The sequence below is a fragment of the Eulemur rufifrons genome, chromosome 16 (assembly GCF_041146395.1).
Source record: "Eulemur rufifrons isolate Redbay chromosome 16, OSU_ERuf_1, whole genome shotgun sequence".
NCBI lineage: Eukaryota > Metazoa > Chordata > Mammalia > Primates > Lemuridae > Eulemur > Eulemur rufifrons.
In genome coordinates, this window is record NC_090998.1 from 3,128,594 (window position 1) to 3,146,491 (window position 17,898).

At 55.4% G+C, this 17,898-nt stretch overlaps 1 protein-coding gene across 1 annotated transcript in view; it reads right to left on the bottom strand.

Annotated features, from left to right (window-relative positions):
• The window catches only part of MICAL3 (microtubule associated monooxygenase, calponin and LIM domain containing 3), a 185,428-nt gene that overhangs the window by 25,769 nt on the left and 141,761 nt on the right, over positions 1–17,898 (bottom strand). Inside the window, exons 21-26 of the mRNA XM_069490679.1 lie at positions 13,740–14,005; positions 9,771–9,908; positions 4,677–4,790; positions 3,785–3,931; positions 3,174–3,256; positions 162–1,971 (exon numbers count right to left, since the gene is read on the bottom strand). Of these exons, the coding sequence (XP_069346780.1) occupies positions 162–1,971; positions 3,174–3,256; positions 3,785–3,931; positions 4,677–4,790; positions 9,771–9,908; positions 13,740–14,005 (2,558 nt within the window). The remainder of the gene's footprint in view (positions 1–161; positions 1,972–3,173; positions 3,257–3,784; positions 3,932–4,676; positions 4,791–9,770; positions 9,909–13,739; positions 14,006–17,898) is intronic.

Consider the following 17,898-nt stretch of genomic DNA (forward strand, 5'->3'; position numbering starts at 1 on the left):
AGCGGGGACATGCCCTGTGACCCCATGGTTTGGTTCCCTTCCCCCCATCAGCACAGCTCCTAAGAACCTTGGGGGCAGCACGTGAAAGTGGCTCTTCTGAGAACACCTCAGGGACAGTAGCCTCCTGCTCTGCCCACTGTGGCCCCTTGGCTGCAACCCACCTGCCCTTATGATGGGGGGCACCCTGTGCTTGCCGGAGTCCACGGTGGTGCCACTGGAAGGAGTGCTGGGGCAGGACTTGTCATCGGCCTTCTTTTTCTTGTCCTTCTTGTACCCGGAGAAGACTGACTTCCACAGGGACTTGGGCTTGGAGGCTGCTTCCTCTAGGAGGCTGGAGCTGGGTTTCTCCAGGGGCCGGCCCTCGCCTTTGGGCTTCTTCTCTTTCTTGTTTCTGCGGGGGGAGAAGAGTGACGACCTCTTCTTGCTCTTCCCACTGGAGCCCTCAGATGAAGTGACAGAACCGTCTGGGCCCCCCGAGTCCGACGGAGGGGAGAGGGCCTCCTCACTGGGGGCTCCGTGCTTCAAGGTGGGCTCCTCGGGGCGTCTGGGGGACTCGGCCCCACGGTCCTTGCCCTGAGAGGGTGCTGAGGCCACCTTTCGGGACCTGGGGGCCTCGGTTGCCACCTGCACCTCCTGCATCCTGCTCAGCTGCTTGGCCATGGCGTCCCGCAGCGCCTGGCTCTTCACAGACTTCTCCCTGGCTCGCATGCGCTCCTCCGCCAGCTCCTTGGCCTCCGGAGAGACCAAGGGCAGTGCCCTCTTCTGCAGCTGGAGCGCAGCCTCCAGGGCAGGCAGCTTCCCATTCTCCTTGGCCAGGGGCAAGTGGAGGGCCTTCTCAGGGCGCGGCCAGCAGGACGGGGGTGTGAAGAACTTCTCCTGCACACTCGAGTCCTCAGTCTTGTCATCGTATGTGTCTTCCACATCATCGGCGAAGGGGATCTCATCCACGCTCTCCACGAATGACTTCCGCACTTCCTCCCGGCGGGGCTGGGCAGGCTCTGCGGGGGCCCGCATAAACGTGGCAGGTGGGGGTGGTGGGGCCACTGAGGCCTTGGGCTGGGCTTCCTTGTGCTCACAGGGCCTCCTCTGCAGCGTGGCGGGCTCCTCGCCGGGGGGCGGGGGCGGAGGCGGGCTGGAGGGTGGCGTGAGCATGGCAGAGTCCGAGGTGTTGAAGCTCTGGCTGCCCAGGGTCTTCATGTTGGAGGAGCTCCCGTGAAGGCCCAGGCCAGAGCTGCTGGACAGGTCCCTCCGCTCCTCCTGGGAGCTTCTTAGTTCTCGGTCAGATGGTGACTTGGGAGTTGGCAGGGAGGGCTGGTCGCCCTCTGACTTTGGCAGGCCCAGCCTTTGAGGAACAAGTGGAGGTTTTAGAAGATGAAGACCCTCACCCTGCGGGGATTTTTCAACTGAATAGGCTTTTAGGGACACTGGCTTCAAGGCAGGCGAGGGGAAGCTGGGCTCGGGCCCCTTGCTACGATCCACAGGCGTGAGCCCAAGGCTGCGGCGGATTTCGGCACTCTTCATCCAGAACTCCTCCACCAGGTCGTTCCGTTTGAGAGCCTCGTCCACAGGGAGAGGGCTGCCCAATTTGTCCCTGGTGTCGACTTGGCTCTTGACGGGGAGCGGGGTGAGGGGGGTTGATGTTTTGGCTGGAACGGGCTGGAAGCGTATGGGCGACAGGGTAGGGGATGGGACAGTGGCCTCAGAGGACGGCTGAGGCTGGGAGCAGATGGGGAGCACTGTGGAGGGGGGTGCAGAGGCCAGCGGCGACAGAGGCTGTGGACTCCCTGGTGAGGCAGGGGTCCTGGCTTCCGGCAGAGCCACCGGCTGAGATCGGATGGGAGGGTGCACAGCGTTCAGATCAGTGGGGGCTTCGGCTCTGGGCTTCTCTTTGGGGAGCGAAGGCTCAGGGAAAAGGTGCTCCTCTGGTGATTTCACCTTGGCAGTAACAGGGGCAAGTGGGATTTGGCGCCCCTACAGAGAAGGAAGACAGAAGCCACTTAGAGGGCGAGGGTCTCGATGGGCAGCACAATCCCTTAGGGAGGTTTCTCCATCAAAGGGCCTAAGCCTGTTGAAATAAATTCCTCCCTGTGTCCTTTTCACTATTAATCGAATGGCTCCAGGAGAACCTTTCTCACATCCTGCTCTATTTGTCAATTTTTAGAACTACGCTACTTAGTTTGGACAGACTGGGCTTTCAGGTGTGGCTGATTTCAAGCACATCCTATATTCTTTGTCCACTGACATGCGCAGCGGTCAAAAGGACACAAGTGCATGCAGCTCTCTGCCCCACGGCAACCCCCAGAGCCGAGATCCCTGACTTACGTGCAGAGGGGCCAATGCCATAAGACTGAAGATAGTTACTTACCAGTCTGTATTATGATCAAATTGTCCTTCCTAGGAAGCTCAAAGATGTGCACAGATATTCCTGCACTAACCCACATATCACCCCATCCAAGCGTCTCAGTAAACAAAGCCCGCATTTCACAGACAAAAATCACCCAATAGTTACTCACTTCCTAGAGTCCCAAAGACCAAATCCTGCAGATGCAGCTCTTGCATTCTGGCCTTCTCCCTGATCCGTCCTGCAGAGAGTACTTCCCAACCACATCCCATAGGACATACCATATTCAATGTGTGGTTCATATACCATGGGCAATCTGGATACGTTTTTTTTTGAGACAGGGTCTCACTCTGTTGCCCGGGCTAGAGTGCTGTGGCATCAGCCTAGCTCACAGCAACCTCCAACTCCTGGGCTCAAGTGATCCTCCTGTCTCAGCCTCCCAAAGTACTAAAGTACTATGATTATAGGCATGAGCCACCACACCTGGCCCCAAAATAAACTTATTTTTAACACAAGTGGTGTGTGGACCTGGAAGGGTGGCAAGGGATGGCCAACTTGGGTCTGGGGTCCATGTGGGGCAGGGTTGGGAGGTGCTGCCCAGAGAGCCTTGTCCCCATGAGAGCTGAGCTGGAACCCTGAGGCTGCTCCTGTGCCAACAGCTCCACTTAGCACAAGGAGTGAAGATGTTTTTTATTCTTCCTTAGAATAAGGAGGCAGTGGGTTGCCTCAGCTCTGGTCTCTGTGGGCCTCATGCCAAAGGCCCAAAGAGGTTAAAACATGCCCCCAGGGGCCCATTGGTTCTCCGTCCCCATTGTGAGCCCCAAACTCTTACCTCCGCCACAGGGCTGTGGACTGGGGTGAGCAGAAGGGCTTGCTCCTGAGGGGGCCGGACGGGGCTGGATGCTTGGGAGGGATCTGGGAAGAACAGACACAGGGACTCACAAGAGGAACCCCTTTCGCGCTAGCAGGGCGCCCTTCCTGTCCGCCCCAGGAAGGGTGTCATGCTGTCAGCGGCTGTCTGCAGAGGAGGGGAGGATGGTGCAGGGCCAAGCTGAGCTAGCTCATGCGCAGTCCTGAGCCTGCTCCTTGCTAATCTCTGGAAAGAACGGGTCCTCTCAGAGGCGAGGGATCCTGGAGCGAGTCTCCGGGCCGCTGTCCAGCACCCTCCTCTGCGGGTGGGCTTGCCAGCCCTTCCTCATGCCAGCCCTTCCTGCGCCAAAGCTTTGGGATGCACCTGCTACCCTTCCACGGCCCCAGACAACACAAGGAGGGGGCTGTGGGCCCAGGGCAGGTGGGAGGAGGAGAAGGCACGGAGCCGGCTGCCCCCAGGGGCCAGTGTGCGGCAAGCTCTTCTCTGCAGGGCCGGGTGCTCTGTGCCACTCTGCTTGCGAGGTTCTCCCCAGGAATTCTAGAAGCTGCTTTGCCTGCTGAAAGCAGACTCACCTCTCTCTTGTCGCTTCGGCAAGGCGGGTGGCTTCTCCTCCTCATCTTCTGACACCCTCAGCTCCAGTTCCGCCTCCACCTCGGCCTGGCGCTGCAGGCGGAGCTCTGTCTCAGCATCCGATGGGAGGTCGTCAGACCAGTGCTGATCTGGCGGAGGGAAGGGACAGACCTGGGTGCACATTCTGAGTGAGGCCACGCAGCTTCTCCGTCTCCGCAGAGGACGGCCCAACAGCACTCTCCTGCTCCAAGCACACTGTCCTTTGCAGTGTGGTGCCTCAGAGCCTGTGGGGCTCCACTTCTTTTAAACACAGCAACAATGACATGTGACAGGCCCCGGCAGACAGGGAAAGCCTTGGCTGGGGTGTGCCGGTGGAGGGCGGGCCTGGCCTCCCAGCCCCACTGTCTGTGCTCCTGCTCCTCACCCCAGGCCCGACCCGCAGCCCAACTCTGCAGTCGGGGTCTGTGCTCCCCGGTCTCGCCTAGGCTTTCCTTCCCAGTTCCCCCCAGCCCAGTCCCTGCCTCCTTCCCCCACCAACCACACGGCAATTCTGAGCACACCGCCTCCCGGTGCATAGCTTTCAGAGGGCGTCATCAGCATTAACAGCCCTGCGCAAGGCTCCAGATTTGCTCAGGATCCCAACTGCAGCTCCATGAGTGCAGGCCACACCAACTGGTGGCTTCCAGGAGGGAGACATGGGACACATTCAAGTCACCAGTGGGCAGTTCAAAGAATGAACCAGGAGACCTGATGGCCGTCTCCCCTGAGCACCTTGCTTTTGGTTTTTAAACCAAAAAGTGTGTTGTTTTCATCTTTCCTAAGTTCCAATCACTCTGGCCCTGCCACCAGTGAGGAACAGGCGTCACCATGGGGGGAGGGGAGGTCAGGCCGTACCATCATCCAGCTCAGCACCAGTGTCCCCCGGGTCCCCATCCTCTGCTGCCTCCCCTTCTATCTCTGCTGGCTCCGAGTCCACATCTTCCTCCAGGTCATTCTCATCCAGTGGGACTGTAAAGCAGAAATGTTCAAAGAAAGGAAGAAAAGGACAGACGGACAGACGGGCAGACGGGCAGACTGCCTCTGCAGGTGGGAAGTAGATATTGCTTTCCTCGGGGCCAGAAGGAGAAGGGAGGAGCGTCAGAGGGCGTGGGCGCTGGGGAGCCCCAGGCCTGTCCTGCCCAGGCCTGTCCTGAGCACAGGGAACTGGCTGTTCCCAACACTGCAGGGACAGCGGAAGGGGAAGAGTAGCCGAAGGCCCGGTCATTTTCCCTCTTCCTCCACAGGCTGCTGCAAGGGCCTTACGCTGGAGGAGGACAGAGGGGAACACTGCTTCCCTGGCCCAGCCCGGCCCAGCGGGCACCCAGACGCGGCCGAGGTGCCGCTCTCAGCCGTCAGTGCCCCCGTGCCGGCACTGTGCTGACCGCCTCACGTGCCGAGAGCCATTTAGTCCTCATAACTCAGGTTGAGTATCCCAAATCTGAAATTCGAAATGCTCTAAAATCTGAAACTTTTTGAGCTCTGACATGATAACCCAGGTGGAAAATTCCACAGCTGACCTCACGTGATGAGTCACGGGCAAAATTCTGTTTCATGTACAAAATCATCAGAGATATTGTATAAAATCACCTTCAAGCTACGTGGATAAGGCATAGATGAAACATAAATGAATTTCATGCTTAGATTGGGGTCCCATCCCCAAGATAACTCATTACATATGTGCAAATATTCCAAAATCAAAAAAAATCTGAAATACTTTGGATCCCGAACATTTTGGACAAGGGGTACTCAACCTGCAGTACAATTAGAGGGACCATTTCTAATTCCTTCCTTTCAGTGAGAAAACTGAGGCCCAGACAGTGACATACTTCTGCCAGGCACTGTCCGGCAGGCTCAGTGGTACATTGGTGACGCCAGTGAGGGAGCGACAGACCCCGAGGGCCCACCCCCTTCAGCTGGCAGAGGTGCGGCTGCCCTTGGGGTAATTTAGAGAAACACTTTGTTAGAGCACTGGAGGAGGGCCTGAGGGGTATGTAAAGTTCATTCTCTGGACTCAAGAGGGGCCCCTCAGTGCTGCAGAAAGAGGCAGAGCACTCGGCAGTTTCCTCCCTCCAGAAGAGCCCGCCCCTGCACACACACCTGTGCACACACCTGTGCATGCACACACACGCCTGTGCACGCACACACACACACACCTGTGCACGCACACACACACCTGTGCACGCGCACACACACCCCGCCGCCCCCGAGCTCTGCACACCCGGGACTGGCACTCGCAGCTCAGAACAAGAGAGCAGTTAAGAAAGCAACGTGCACTGCCTTAGGGATGCTGTGAGATTCCTGTGCCACCTGAGACTGACAGGACCCATTTGCCAGGGGTCCTAAGGGCTCTTCTAGGGTTCTAAGCACAGCCAGCCTCAAATCATTCCTACAGGCTTTCATTTCAGGAAACGCATTATGCTTTGACTTGTATTAATATTTACAAGTAGGCCGGGGGCTAGAGGAACCAGCTGCATGGCGAGGAGGATTGGGTGGATCTCTTAAAAAGCCGCGCTCACATGGGAGCGGGCAGCCTGGGTAACAGACCCTTTCCCAGGGTGGCCTAATGCATCTGCACCCTCAGCACCCTGAGGATGCGTGTGAGACTGAGGTCAGAGTGCAATGACAGCAGGGACGTGACTACCTTTGGGGTGGGGTGGGCAGCAAAGGCCTGTGCCCAGGAAGAGGCATTTGGAGGGTACTCATGATGTTCTATTTCTTGACCTGGGTTGTTAGGAAAGTTTTTGTTTCTTTAATAATTCCTTGAGCTGTATACTCATCTTTTATGCACAGCTCATAAGATGATGGCTCAAATCGAGCTTTTGGAGCACTGTATGAAACAGGTTTGGAATGGAATAGACAGGTGGCCCCCGCATAAGCTGGCAAAGTTACTGCCATGTCCCTCCTCCCAAGATACCAGAGCAGCCCATGGAGTGGGCAATGCCAAGGTGCTTTCCTACGATGATGGCATTTGCTGGGGGAAATACTGGGGAAAACTACTCAATTATTCCCACGGGTTAAAACCTGTGTGTGATAGCTTTGCTTTTGGTCACTCAAGGAAGACAGTGCATCAAACGCCAGGAGGCACAAATAAAAGCCCTACCAAAATCACCAATCTCCTCTGGGCCCCTCCTCAAATCTGAGCTTCCTGTTCGGGCACTGAATCCATCCCTGCACCACACCATTTCTGAGAGGGCTGCTGGGGTCAAAGCCCCGGCGGGAACAGAACCTGGCCCGTCCTGTGGAGAGCCCTGCGCCTGCCGCGTCTGCCTGGACAACTCCGAGTGCCTGGGCGGCGAGATGGCAACTTTACGCCCTCGTTGGTGAGTGAACTGGAAGCCAGCACCCAGGGGACCCCACACGGCCCCCCGCTCCGGCAGAGTCCAAGGCACGCCTGAAGAGCCTGATTCAGGCCCGCGCCCCGGTCCTTCGCGCAGTTCCCCGACCGAGAGTTTCCACTAGGAAGCGTCTGCGGTAGGGTCAGAAGGGCAAGAAGCCTACACTCCGAGGCAGTACCTTGAAAGGAACAATTGTCATGTACATCAAACAACAAACAGGTGAGAAACATCGTTGCAGCAGCGGGCGTTGAAAGAGACGCAGCTTGAGGATGGAACTGGGGTTAAATCCAGGTTAAGATGGAGCGTGGGGTGCTAGAAGCTGCCACGCAAGTTGAGGAGCCACACGCCACGGAAGCCGGGAGTCGCTGACACACTTAGCTCTTGGTTCCTTTTAGTCCTTGTAGCGCAGCCCTTCCCCTACGCTCGGGACGCCCGCTAACCAGCGTGGGGCGGGGGCGGTTTCTGCTCACAGAGCTAACGGCTCAGGGAGGCTTTCTCTCTCTCCTCACAGCTGCGTGGGGCACCCCCTTGCGAGTCCCTGTCTATTCTCCCTGCTGCTGCTGGGGACAAAGGGACGGGCTGGTAAAGGTCCACCAGCTCCAACCTGCCCGTCCCAGAAGCAATCACCCTGACGGTGTGCTCAGCTGGGGGTGACACTGCCCCTCCATGAGCAGGGTTTGGTGACGTGTGGAGGGACTGTGGTGTCGTCATGACAGGGGTGAGGTGGAGGCTGCACTAACATTCCAAGGGCAGAGGCCAAGGATGTTAAACCTCCTGTGAGGGAAAGAACTGTCCAGTCCAAAACGCCAGTAGCCCCTCATTGAGAAACACATTTCCAGAAAAATTCGGAGAGGACAGGTCAGCTTTCTCATCTCTCTTTTGGCCTCAGTGCTTAAAGAGATGCCCGTCCCTCAGTCTGGAGAGCCTGTCCCTCCACTTCAGCTGAACACTATCCACCAACCCTCCGCTCTCCCTCTGCGCTGATCATTTCTCCATAAATATCCCCTGAGCTTGGACTGTTTCCTTTTCTGATACTTTGGTAGGTTTGTGGAGTATCATCTGATTCCTCGACTTTCACACTTACTTGCTACCCAATTAATTTCAATAGACGTCAAACCTCTGTGCTAAAATGTCCCTTCAGCTTTGGCCTTTCCCCCAGCTTCTATTAATGACAAACTTCTGCCTCTGTCCTGCCTACACCACTGCTTCCCTCCGAGCTGCCCTGAGGGTGTGGGGTGCGCATCTGGCCCATGCAAGAGCGGCTGCCTGGGTGAGGCATGCACGCGCCCCCGCCCGCTTCTGGCCGCCCTGGCATGCACTAGTGACAGGCCCAGGGTTCTAGTGTTAAGGTACCAGCACAGCTGCCTAGAGAGAGAGGTTACAGTGAGGGGAGAGAGCAAACATCACCAGACTACCTCCGGAGACCGTCTCCAGCCAGGCCTGCACTGCTGCGCGGCGTACGGAGGGAAGGTCGGGCACTGAATTTAAAACAGACGACAAACACACAGTTACACAGCAATCAGCGTTCCCGACGAGGAGAGCTGAGGTCGTCCCTAAAGTCCAACACAGAAGAGAAACCAAGACGATGTTACAAGAGGCCCGTCCAGCACCGGTGAGGGGCAATAGCCTGTAGTTAGCCTGCGTGGCAGGTGTCCAGGGCGAAGAGAGAAGAGAGAACCCAGGGCGGGCAGGGTCGGTGCAGAGCTGCAGGGCTCTTCCAAGTCCGCAGCAGTGCGACATCTCTGGTCAGCACAGTCTCTCTCATCAACCTCTGCAGAGCTGCTCGGTGTCCACAGGGCCGCACAGGCCACTCACAGAGGCTGGTCCTGCCTGGGGTGAAGGTCTGGGGCTGGGGAGGATTGAACGTCCCGTTAAAGGCTAAGTTCCACGACAGCAGGAGCCTCCCCTTTTGTGAGCTCAGAGCCCTGCGGGGTGCACGGCCACGGCTGGTACTGAGTGAAAACATGAAGATGAGTACGAGGGACGCAGAGGTCTGTGAGCCCGAGTGTCGCCGGGGAGGACGGCACGGCAGCCACCTCCCTCGACAGTCTCCATTTTTTCTCTTACTGCTATTCCTTTATTAAAAGAAGCCGGAATAAAGCACATGTTCATCCTGTTGTGCAACACAGATCACTGCACCCACTGGAGCTGGGAATTATGCTGGCTACTGTAGAGGCCTCCTCCATATAAATTTCTTCCTAAAAATTCATCTCACCTCAAAACGTGCTCTCCCTGCTTCCTGCCAACGCACATTCACACCCAGGCACACTCCATGAGGAAAGCACCAGAACACCTTACAAAGTGGGGAAAGAGTAACCCTGCCTGGAAATGTGGGACAAAGAAAGCAAATTCTTGGTTTCCCAAGGCCAGGCTCACTGGAGTATTTTGCATCAATGGAGAAAGAGCCCACAACCTCTTAATCCATAGAGAACTTTACATATCCTCAAATGACAGTCAAAGGCAGTTGTCACGATTAACATCAGGACAGTGAAACACTCTGCTGGCTCCTACTTTTGATTAAACTGATGGCTGCAGCCCTAACAGCAGCAGGAGGGGAGACAGGGGCTGGAGGTGCTCAGAGGTGCTCTGGGACCTCGGATCCGCAAGCAGTTACCTCTAGAAGTAGAGGACTCAGAGGTGGGTACCATTCTCTCCTCCTCCTCTTTCTCACGAATATGTGTCCAGTGCACGTCAGCCTGGATCTCCAAGGGATCCGCTGGGTTTATGATGTGCTGTAGCCTCTGGTTCCCGGCTAGCGTACCAGGTTCGAGGGGTGGAGGAGATGAAGGGGGGGAAGGAGGGAGAAAATCAACAGTCAAGGGAAGGAGGGAATGAAACAGCACAGGAAAGGAAACAGAAAGAACAGTCACAGCATTGGCCAGGATCAGTATGAATCAGAAAGAGGTAAACACTGAGAGCACGTGCGTGGGCACACACACACACACACGCACACACATACGTGAACTGCTTCTACTCATTCGATTAGATTAAGTCATTTCAAGCCTGGCATGTACTATCAATTTCCAAGAAGAGAATCACACATTCCAACCCCAAATACAGAGAGAACTTTTCTGATGTTCTTTTCATCCTAAACTGCATTTGAGGGCCCCCATGCCAAGCTGGGAAAAGAGAGCAGATTACAAGTGGCTTCTGCAGGACCAGCCCTCCAGGGGTCATGAGGACTCAGCGCTGTCACCTAGAACAGTGAGACCCCAAAGAGGCACCGTTCATGCCCTTTCTGCTGGTCACATGGCAAGGTGCTTACCTCCACCTGCCAAGCTGGCTGCTTCTCCTTTGAGATTTAAGCCAAGCAACAAGGGAGAGGTGGGAGGGGACTGTGTTGCTCTGTCGTGAGCCAGCAACTCACACAGGACAGAGTGTGCTTTGCTGGTACTTCAGCTTTTATCTTCTGCAGCTAGAGCTGCTTTGACAGAGAAAAAGTCCCCTCCCCTAAGGGGCCTTGTGCTGCACGCTGGGTCTGTGGCAAGGCCCCGGGGTTGTGCAGACGACGGCTGGGATGGCAAACAGAACTCTGTCCTGTACATTCTCGAAGCTCTGGGAGTTCATGGGTAGGAACAGACCAATACCTCTCTGCTTTTTCTGAGGTCAAAGCCCTTTTCCTTGGAACTCCATTGAGGGCCCCACTGATCCCCTCTGGACACAAGACCTGGCTTCTCAGCTCAGAGAAAACTTACCCATGGCCCTTTAGATTATTCTTGCTGTCGGAGCCCAAGGAATATGCAGCCCTGCCCTGTGGATCCCTTTAGTTAGTGCTTGGATCATGCCACACAGATGGGTTAAGATAAAGTGACAGCTAGCAACCTGTGGGGAGGGGACATGCTGTAGGGAGGGGGCTGTTCAGGCAGCAAGAGCAGGTGCCACCCGACCTGAAGAGGACTGGGACTCCTGCCAGGAGCCAGCTTCCGTCTGGGAATGTACATCACGCCTCCTCTCAGCAGTCTCCCCGGACAATCTGGCCTTGGCTTTAGTCACTATAACCACAACCTCTTAACTATAAGCAACAGGGAATGTGATATGGGCAGAAATTGCCAATAAGACCACCAAATGTGGATGCTTGCACTGTGCTCTCCTGTATGTGGGTATTTAGCGCCTCTCATACTCCCTTACTGAAGCTACTGGTCTCTATATATTCATGGACTTTTTCTAAGGTCTGTTTGCCTTTATGGTGCTGGATGGGGCTGAATCACAGCAAAGGTTTAGATATCTCTGGACTGAGGAAGGTAAGGCAAAGAGAAAAATGCAGGAACTCTTTCCCTTCTGAGCAACAAAGGGAAGACAGCAGTTCTTCTACCTGAGCATGTTCTCTCCCTGATAATACCAGCCTTGGGGGCTTATCAACAGGACAAAGCCAGCACTTCCTCCTTTCTCAGAGAAAGGTTAAAGGCACCTGTGGTAGGGGCACGAGATTTTCTGCACAGAGAAGATGCTGAGTCTTAACTGGAAGAGGGGAACTTGCAGCAAAACATGCATGGACATAGATGGGAGTCTCCAGTCTGGAGTCTCGTCTGACTTCTCCTGCAGCTCTCCCGACTCCCATGCCACCCTGCCTGTGCAGGGGGCCCAGCGAGACGTGTGCAAAGCCTGGCACTGCAGGCTTGTCCTGGGAACCCTGCTCTGGGAGGCGAATTCTGGATGGCTAGTAGGGAGCCGGGGTAGAAGGCGGGCAAAGGGGCAGCGTGGGTACCTTTACGTGTACCCGTGTCTTCTTCCTCTGAGAGACGCTGGAGCCACTGGCCTTGCAGGAGTTCTTTGTCCCGGGGGCAGTACTCCCCTTCTACAGCAGGGGGAGCCAGACACCCACCACAACGTCAAGCATCCCGCAGGGTAATCGAGAGAAACGTAAATGGAAGGAGGAAAGAGAATAGAGTCATCTTCAGCCGCAGGGCAACAGCGTCCTGCCCCTGCCTAGGTGGCACTGAAGGCCGCTGCCCAAAAGACACTGCGGGCTAGGACCACAGGCTCCCACCCGGGAACTTCCAGAGTCTGGCTGCATTTGTCAGCCCATATTACTCTAGTTAAAGCCCATGTCCGACAGGTTTGGTCTTGACGTTAGATCCAAGTCCAGAAAATGAAGTCTGCGAGAACTGCTGGGCTAACACTCCTGAAAAGGGAACAAGCTTTCACCCTAAGCTGTGTCGGGGCTACAAGCCACTGAGCGTTAATCATCAGATAGAGATAATGATGTCTGGAATAACGCACACAGAATACCTTTCCCCTGGATGAGCTGTGAGCATGCTCACCCCTCTGACTAGCAGGGACGTGGGAGCTACTCCAGGCCTACCACGGTCTGCGGACGTGGCAGTGAGCAGGAGGACTCGAGGCTCCGGCACAGGCCCTGGGCCTGCCGCCTGCTCGCACAGACCTTACTCATTTCTCATAAACAGACTGAGCAGGAAGGGGCAGGCCGCCTTGTGGGTCCTGCCCCAGCCTCCCTCCACCTGCAGGAGAACAAGAAAAGCAGCTCCTTAGTGATTGGAGGAAGTGCTCTGACCCTAACCATTCACGCCGCCGACACAAAGGTGTGTTTCCCTCTTGCCCAACCTGCCTCAACAGGGCCCGTGTCCCAGAGCCACACACTCTAGGGGCGCAGCCCAGGAATGTGAGCCGTGTCGGGAAGGGCTTGGGCCTTGCCCAAGAAAACAGACCCTGGGATGGGACTGGGCAGCAAGCACACTAAATTCCAGGAAAAGCAGAGATAAGCAAGAGAACAGAGAAGCAGTTAGTCGGTGCCAGCTCCATGGGGCCTGGGGCTGTCCAGGATTTAACCTGCTTCTCTGACACCGCTGGGAGGCTTTGGTGCTCAGAAATAAAGGCCATGTCCTTCCTGCTCACTTCCTGCCTGTCCACAGGGGAATCAGGTCTCTGCCTATCCTGGTTCCTTCCGCATCACCCACCAGGCTCTGCACAACCAGACAGGGAAAGAATGACCCTCTCTTTACAGTCAAGAAGAGGAGGCTCCACAAGTCCTTCCTCATCACTGAAGGTCACACAAAGCTAGAAATAGGAATAGAATTGAAAAATTTTGAGTCCAAGGCAAGAGGATATTTCAGAACCAACCAGAGTGACTGGATGCCGAGACTATGACGCTCCTTTCCAGGACACTGGCCCAAAGTGTTACTCTAGGTGTCATCGACTGAACCCATCCAGTGGGCACCTAAGCAGCCTCCAACATCCAACACTAGGAACCAGGGGATCCTCTAGAAAGCTCAATTCCTTTTCTTTCTCAAAATAAACTTCTTTAACTGAAACTAAAGGGAAAAAGGGAAAAATGAGGAGACAAGAACAAGTGACCTAATTCAGATGGAGTCCTTAGACTGGCCCTCTGCCTTCCACATCCAATTTCTATGAAAGTGTGCCCAGGGCCACCATTCCCACTGTCGATGGCCAGACGCCACAGTGTCCTCTCCTCTGCCCCCATATCTCAGGTCAGGAGGAAGCGTCCCCAGGCTCTGGGAGGCACATCTATGTGACGTCAGCCTCAGAAACCTCATGCATGCACACATGGAATGGATCACTGTGGGGATAGGGTCAGGGTTAGGAGCAGAGATTTTTTTTCCCTGACCTTCACTGGACTCTTCCTCCTCGTCATATTCTTCCTCCTCCTCTTCTTCATACTCCTCCTCCTCTTCTTCCTCCTCCTCCTCTTCGTTCCCAGGCCCAAAGCTTTTGGAGGCCTCGAGCTCCTCTTCGCTCTTCCCTTTCAGAAGAGCATGGATCCTCACGGCCTCCTTCCAAGGGACACCGCCCAGGTCAGAGGGGGGCAGCCGTGGCCCCTCCTCCTCCTCCTCGTCCTCGTCCTCCTCCTCCTCCATGTCAGACTCGGAACTGCTGTGAGGAAATAACCATGCACCAGAGTGAGGGAATGACACAAACTGAGAAGGGGAAAGCTAGGAGTCACAGTCAGAGTCAACGTGTCTCAAAGCACCTGCTGAGCAGGAAGGGGCCAGCACCTTTCCCCGACCACGGAGGGCTGGGAGAGGAGAGCGCGCGGCTTCCAGGGTGGGACAGGAGACACTCGTCTGGGTATAACCACCTGCACAAACCCGCCTGGGGGACAGCCTCGCCTGGGGGGCGCTTCTGTCCAGCAAATGCCAAGATCACTGGGCCAAGTTTCACAGAGGGCCTTGAGGGCACAAGTAGAGGCAGTGGACTCACTCTGAAATAAACTTAGGACCCTGGGAATTGAGAAAGAAGAGAAAGTCTTCTTTCGTCCTCACAGGAGGGGAACCTGTGGCCTTTTGGATCTTTGAGTGGGGCCTTTTGACTGAATCCAAATTTTACAGAATAAATCCTTCTAATAAAGGGATTTGTTCTGTGAAGTTTGGATTTGGTCGAGGGGGTCGCACGTGGGGATCTGGAGGGACCCATGTGGCCTTGAAGCTGCAGGTTCCCCATGCTGAGATGGTGCGTCAGATGCCTCTCGTGAGACCTGGGGTGTGCGGGGAAGGAGCATGCGTGGCCCGGACGGAACCGGCTCTCAGGGTCCGCGTGCCGGCAGGGGTGGAGAGGCGGCAGCAGGTTCAACTTCCCTGTGCTCCTTCAGACCCCACGAAGGGCCAGTCCCTGAGCTGGATGCTGGGAACACACAGGGAGGTGGCAGCAATGGCAATGGCCACTGCTAAACTACAGGAGTGACAAGAGGGAAGGGCAGAGACAAACAGCCCGACCCCTGGGCTCCTCCCTTCCGCCTGCCTGTGGTACTGTCCACACTGCTCCCGCAGCACAGGCTGGCTCAGCTAGAGAAGGACGCAGCACCGTGTGGGAACACGCTTGGCGTGACTCACGCAAGCCCGGACCATGGCTCTTCACTCTCTAGGACACCCTCCTGGAGCATTTACATCCCACTCCCCTGCCCCGCAGAGGTAGTACGTGAACAGAACGGGGTCTCTACAGTGCCATGGGGTACCAGTGCAGGCAAAAAACCCCAATCATCGTTGCACAAGTGGGGAAGTTTCCTATCTCATGGTCGGATAATTCCCAGAGAGTCACTTTCAGAAGAGGCCTCACCCTCAGTGAGAAGTGTGTACTGGACTGGGCTGGAGGAAATCTGGCTTTTGCCATAAAGCAATGGCTCGACCTCTGACACAACGGAGCCCCAAGCCCCAGAAGCACTGGGTGGAGAGGTGGCGTCCAGCCCTGACTTGCTGCAATGGTGAGGTCCTCTCTCTGCCAGGGTGGGTGTCCTCATAGCCTGCTGAGTGTGACAGGGCCAGCCAATGGATAGTGATGAGGACAACGGCATCCATGATTAGTGCTGTTAGTGCCGTGTGGCAAAGAATCTCACCTTGCCCAGGGAAAGCCTGCCCTTTGTCCTTGGCTCAGGGAGGGAAGCTCTAAATCCCTGGGATGCCCTGCCTGAGGGTGCTATCATTGTTTGCCTGGAGGCCTCAGGTCCTGGTGGATAGTCTAAAATGTGATTTAGGGTGAGGGCTTGGGGTCACACAGTATCAGCTGATCTGGAGACTGAGATCAGCCATGTGGGCAACCCGCCGACCAATCAGTCATTGCCTACACGATAAAGCCTGAACACTGAGCCTCGGGCTAGCGGTACGCCTTGTATGTCGTCACACACGGACGCCAAGGAAAGTAACGCTGTCCTCCCCCACGGGGAGGGGCAGTGGAAGCTCCAAGTCTGCTACTTTCCGGACTCTGCCCTATGCATTTCTTTCCTTGGCTGATTTAAATCTGTATCCTTTTGCTGCAATAAACTGTAAATAACTGTAAATATAACAGCTTTCAGTGAGCTCTGAGTCCTTGTAGCAAATTATCAAACCTGAGGGTGGTTCCAGGAAACGCTGCCATTGGCAGTTGGTGTCAGAAGTCGGGCAGGCTCGTGGGCGGCACTCCCCCTTCTCGGCTAACTCCTCCTGGCACCACACCGGCTCTGCTGCTCACTGGTGGTGGGACTCCGAGTTGATTATTTATGCTCTCAGAGCCTCAGTTTCCTCTTCAGGAAGGAGAGGATGCTGACAACTGCCTCGCAGGCATGTTGTGAAGACGAGGGATTATTATTTTTGTCATGCCTGCGTTACACTCTGGGACTCTAGTCATTTGCTGCTTTGTCCACTCATTTACACACCTGTTCATTCATTCAGGGAACATCCCTGAGCACCTGCTGAAGCTCAGCCGGGGGACACAGAGCTGGCTCCTTACCACAAGCTCAGCCCAGTGCGTTCTGCTTCACTCATTCACTCACCCACATAAAGTCCACCGAGTGTCTTCTACTTACGGTGTGGTTGCTGGACACTGCAAGGAATACACAGGTGACACAGAAAAGACCCTTCCTCTGAAGGGAGATGAGACGCACACACACCATGACACAAGAAGGTGGGATATGCCCATGCCGTGGTGGAGGGTCGAGAGGTGCAGTTAAAAGTGGGTGAACGCTGGAATTTGGGCCATGGAAAGCATGGCATCTAGAGTTTGATTCTTTCTCAGTATTTCTTTTATTGGTATTGTTTTTGCCTTACCTTTGTGTTTTCATCAAATTACTTTCTTATTAATAACATGTAACGCAGCACGTGTCATTTAACAGTTCAAACAAGAAATAAGGATAAGGACGTGTCTATGCTCATCTTAAATCTTCGGTGGGAAAGAGAAGACCAGCTTTTCCCTTTCTCCTGGCTGAGCACCCAGGGCCTGAGCAGGGCCACCCAGCAGTCGGCGGCAGGACAGGCTGCGGTGGGCTTACTGCAGGAGGGGCCTCGGCACAGCCCCATGCTTTCCTGTGCCACGTCAGAAAGGTGGCTGCACTTGCACGACATGGGCAATGAATAAACGCCATGGGCCAGCAACCTTCTCGAGGCCCCACTTATAGCTGTTAGCGCCACCTTGGCTAGTTTTATGACAGCTCAGGGACCATGGGAGTGCAGCCAGTGAGGCCAGGAACGCAGGGAAGAGAGCAGAAGGCCAGCCCTCGCCTTTCTTCACAAGCTGCAACTCCGCAACCTCCCAGAGGCCCCGCTACTTGCTTCCAGAGATCCCAGCCAGGCAAACCGGCCTCCCCTTCTCTTCGTGAAGGACACAGGGACATCCAGCAGGGCTGCCAGCTGTTCCTTTGCAGGCTACCATTTTCACGGGGTCTTGGGTCAGTCTCTGGGGCTGGCCAGGCCCTGTACGTCATGTAAGATTCACAGTGTAAAGTCAGTACCTCAGGCTCCCAGCACCTGTACCCCCTTGGACTCTAGCCTGGAAACTTCTTAAGCACAAAGAATCACTATACCAGAAAAAAATGCAATACAGACGACCAACTTCTCCCTCCCTCTGGGAGGAAAGGGTAACTTCTCAAGATACTGCCTCCTACGAGAGATGGGGACCAGAAAATCTAGTCATCAGACCACTCTTCCCTCCCAGTACATACCTGTTTTGACACCGGTAACAATCTATTGTCCTGTGTGACTTTGATCCAGGTCTGCCTCCACCCTGGGCTGCACCCTCTCTGAGGACAGGGCCAGGGCCACTGTTGTGCTTCTCATAGGGCCCAGCACAGCCAAGACAGAAAGAATGTACAAGGGACCACAAACAGGGAGCACCACGGCAGGCTCCCCTGATTCCAGAGGAACTAGGGATGGAGCCCCCACACCCTCCTTGGTAAAGCCTCCATCAGAAAAAGCTGACCCTTCCACTTAGGAGAATATCTAGCAAAACCCTCCCTGCCTCAAGTTAGACCCAATTACTCATCTCAAAGCACCTTCCCCGAATTTCCCCTCAGCTGTAGGCAC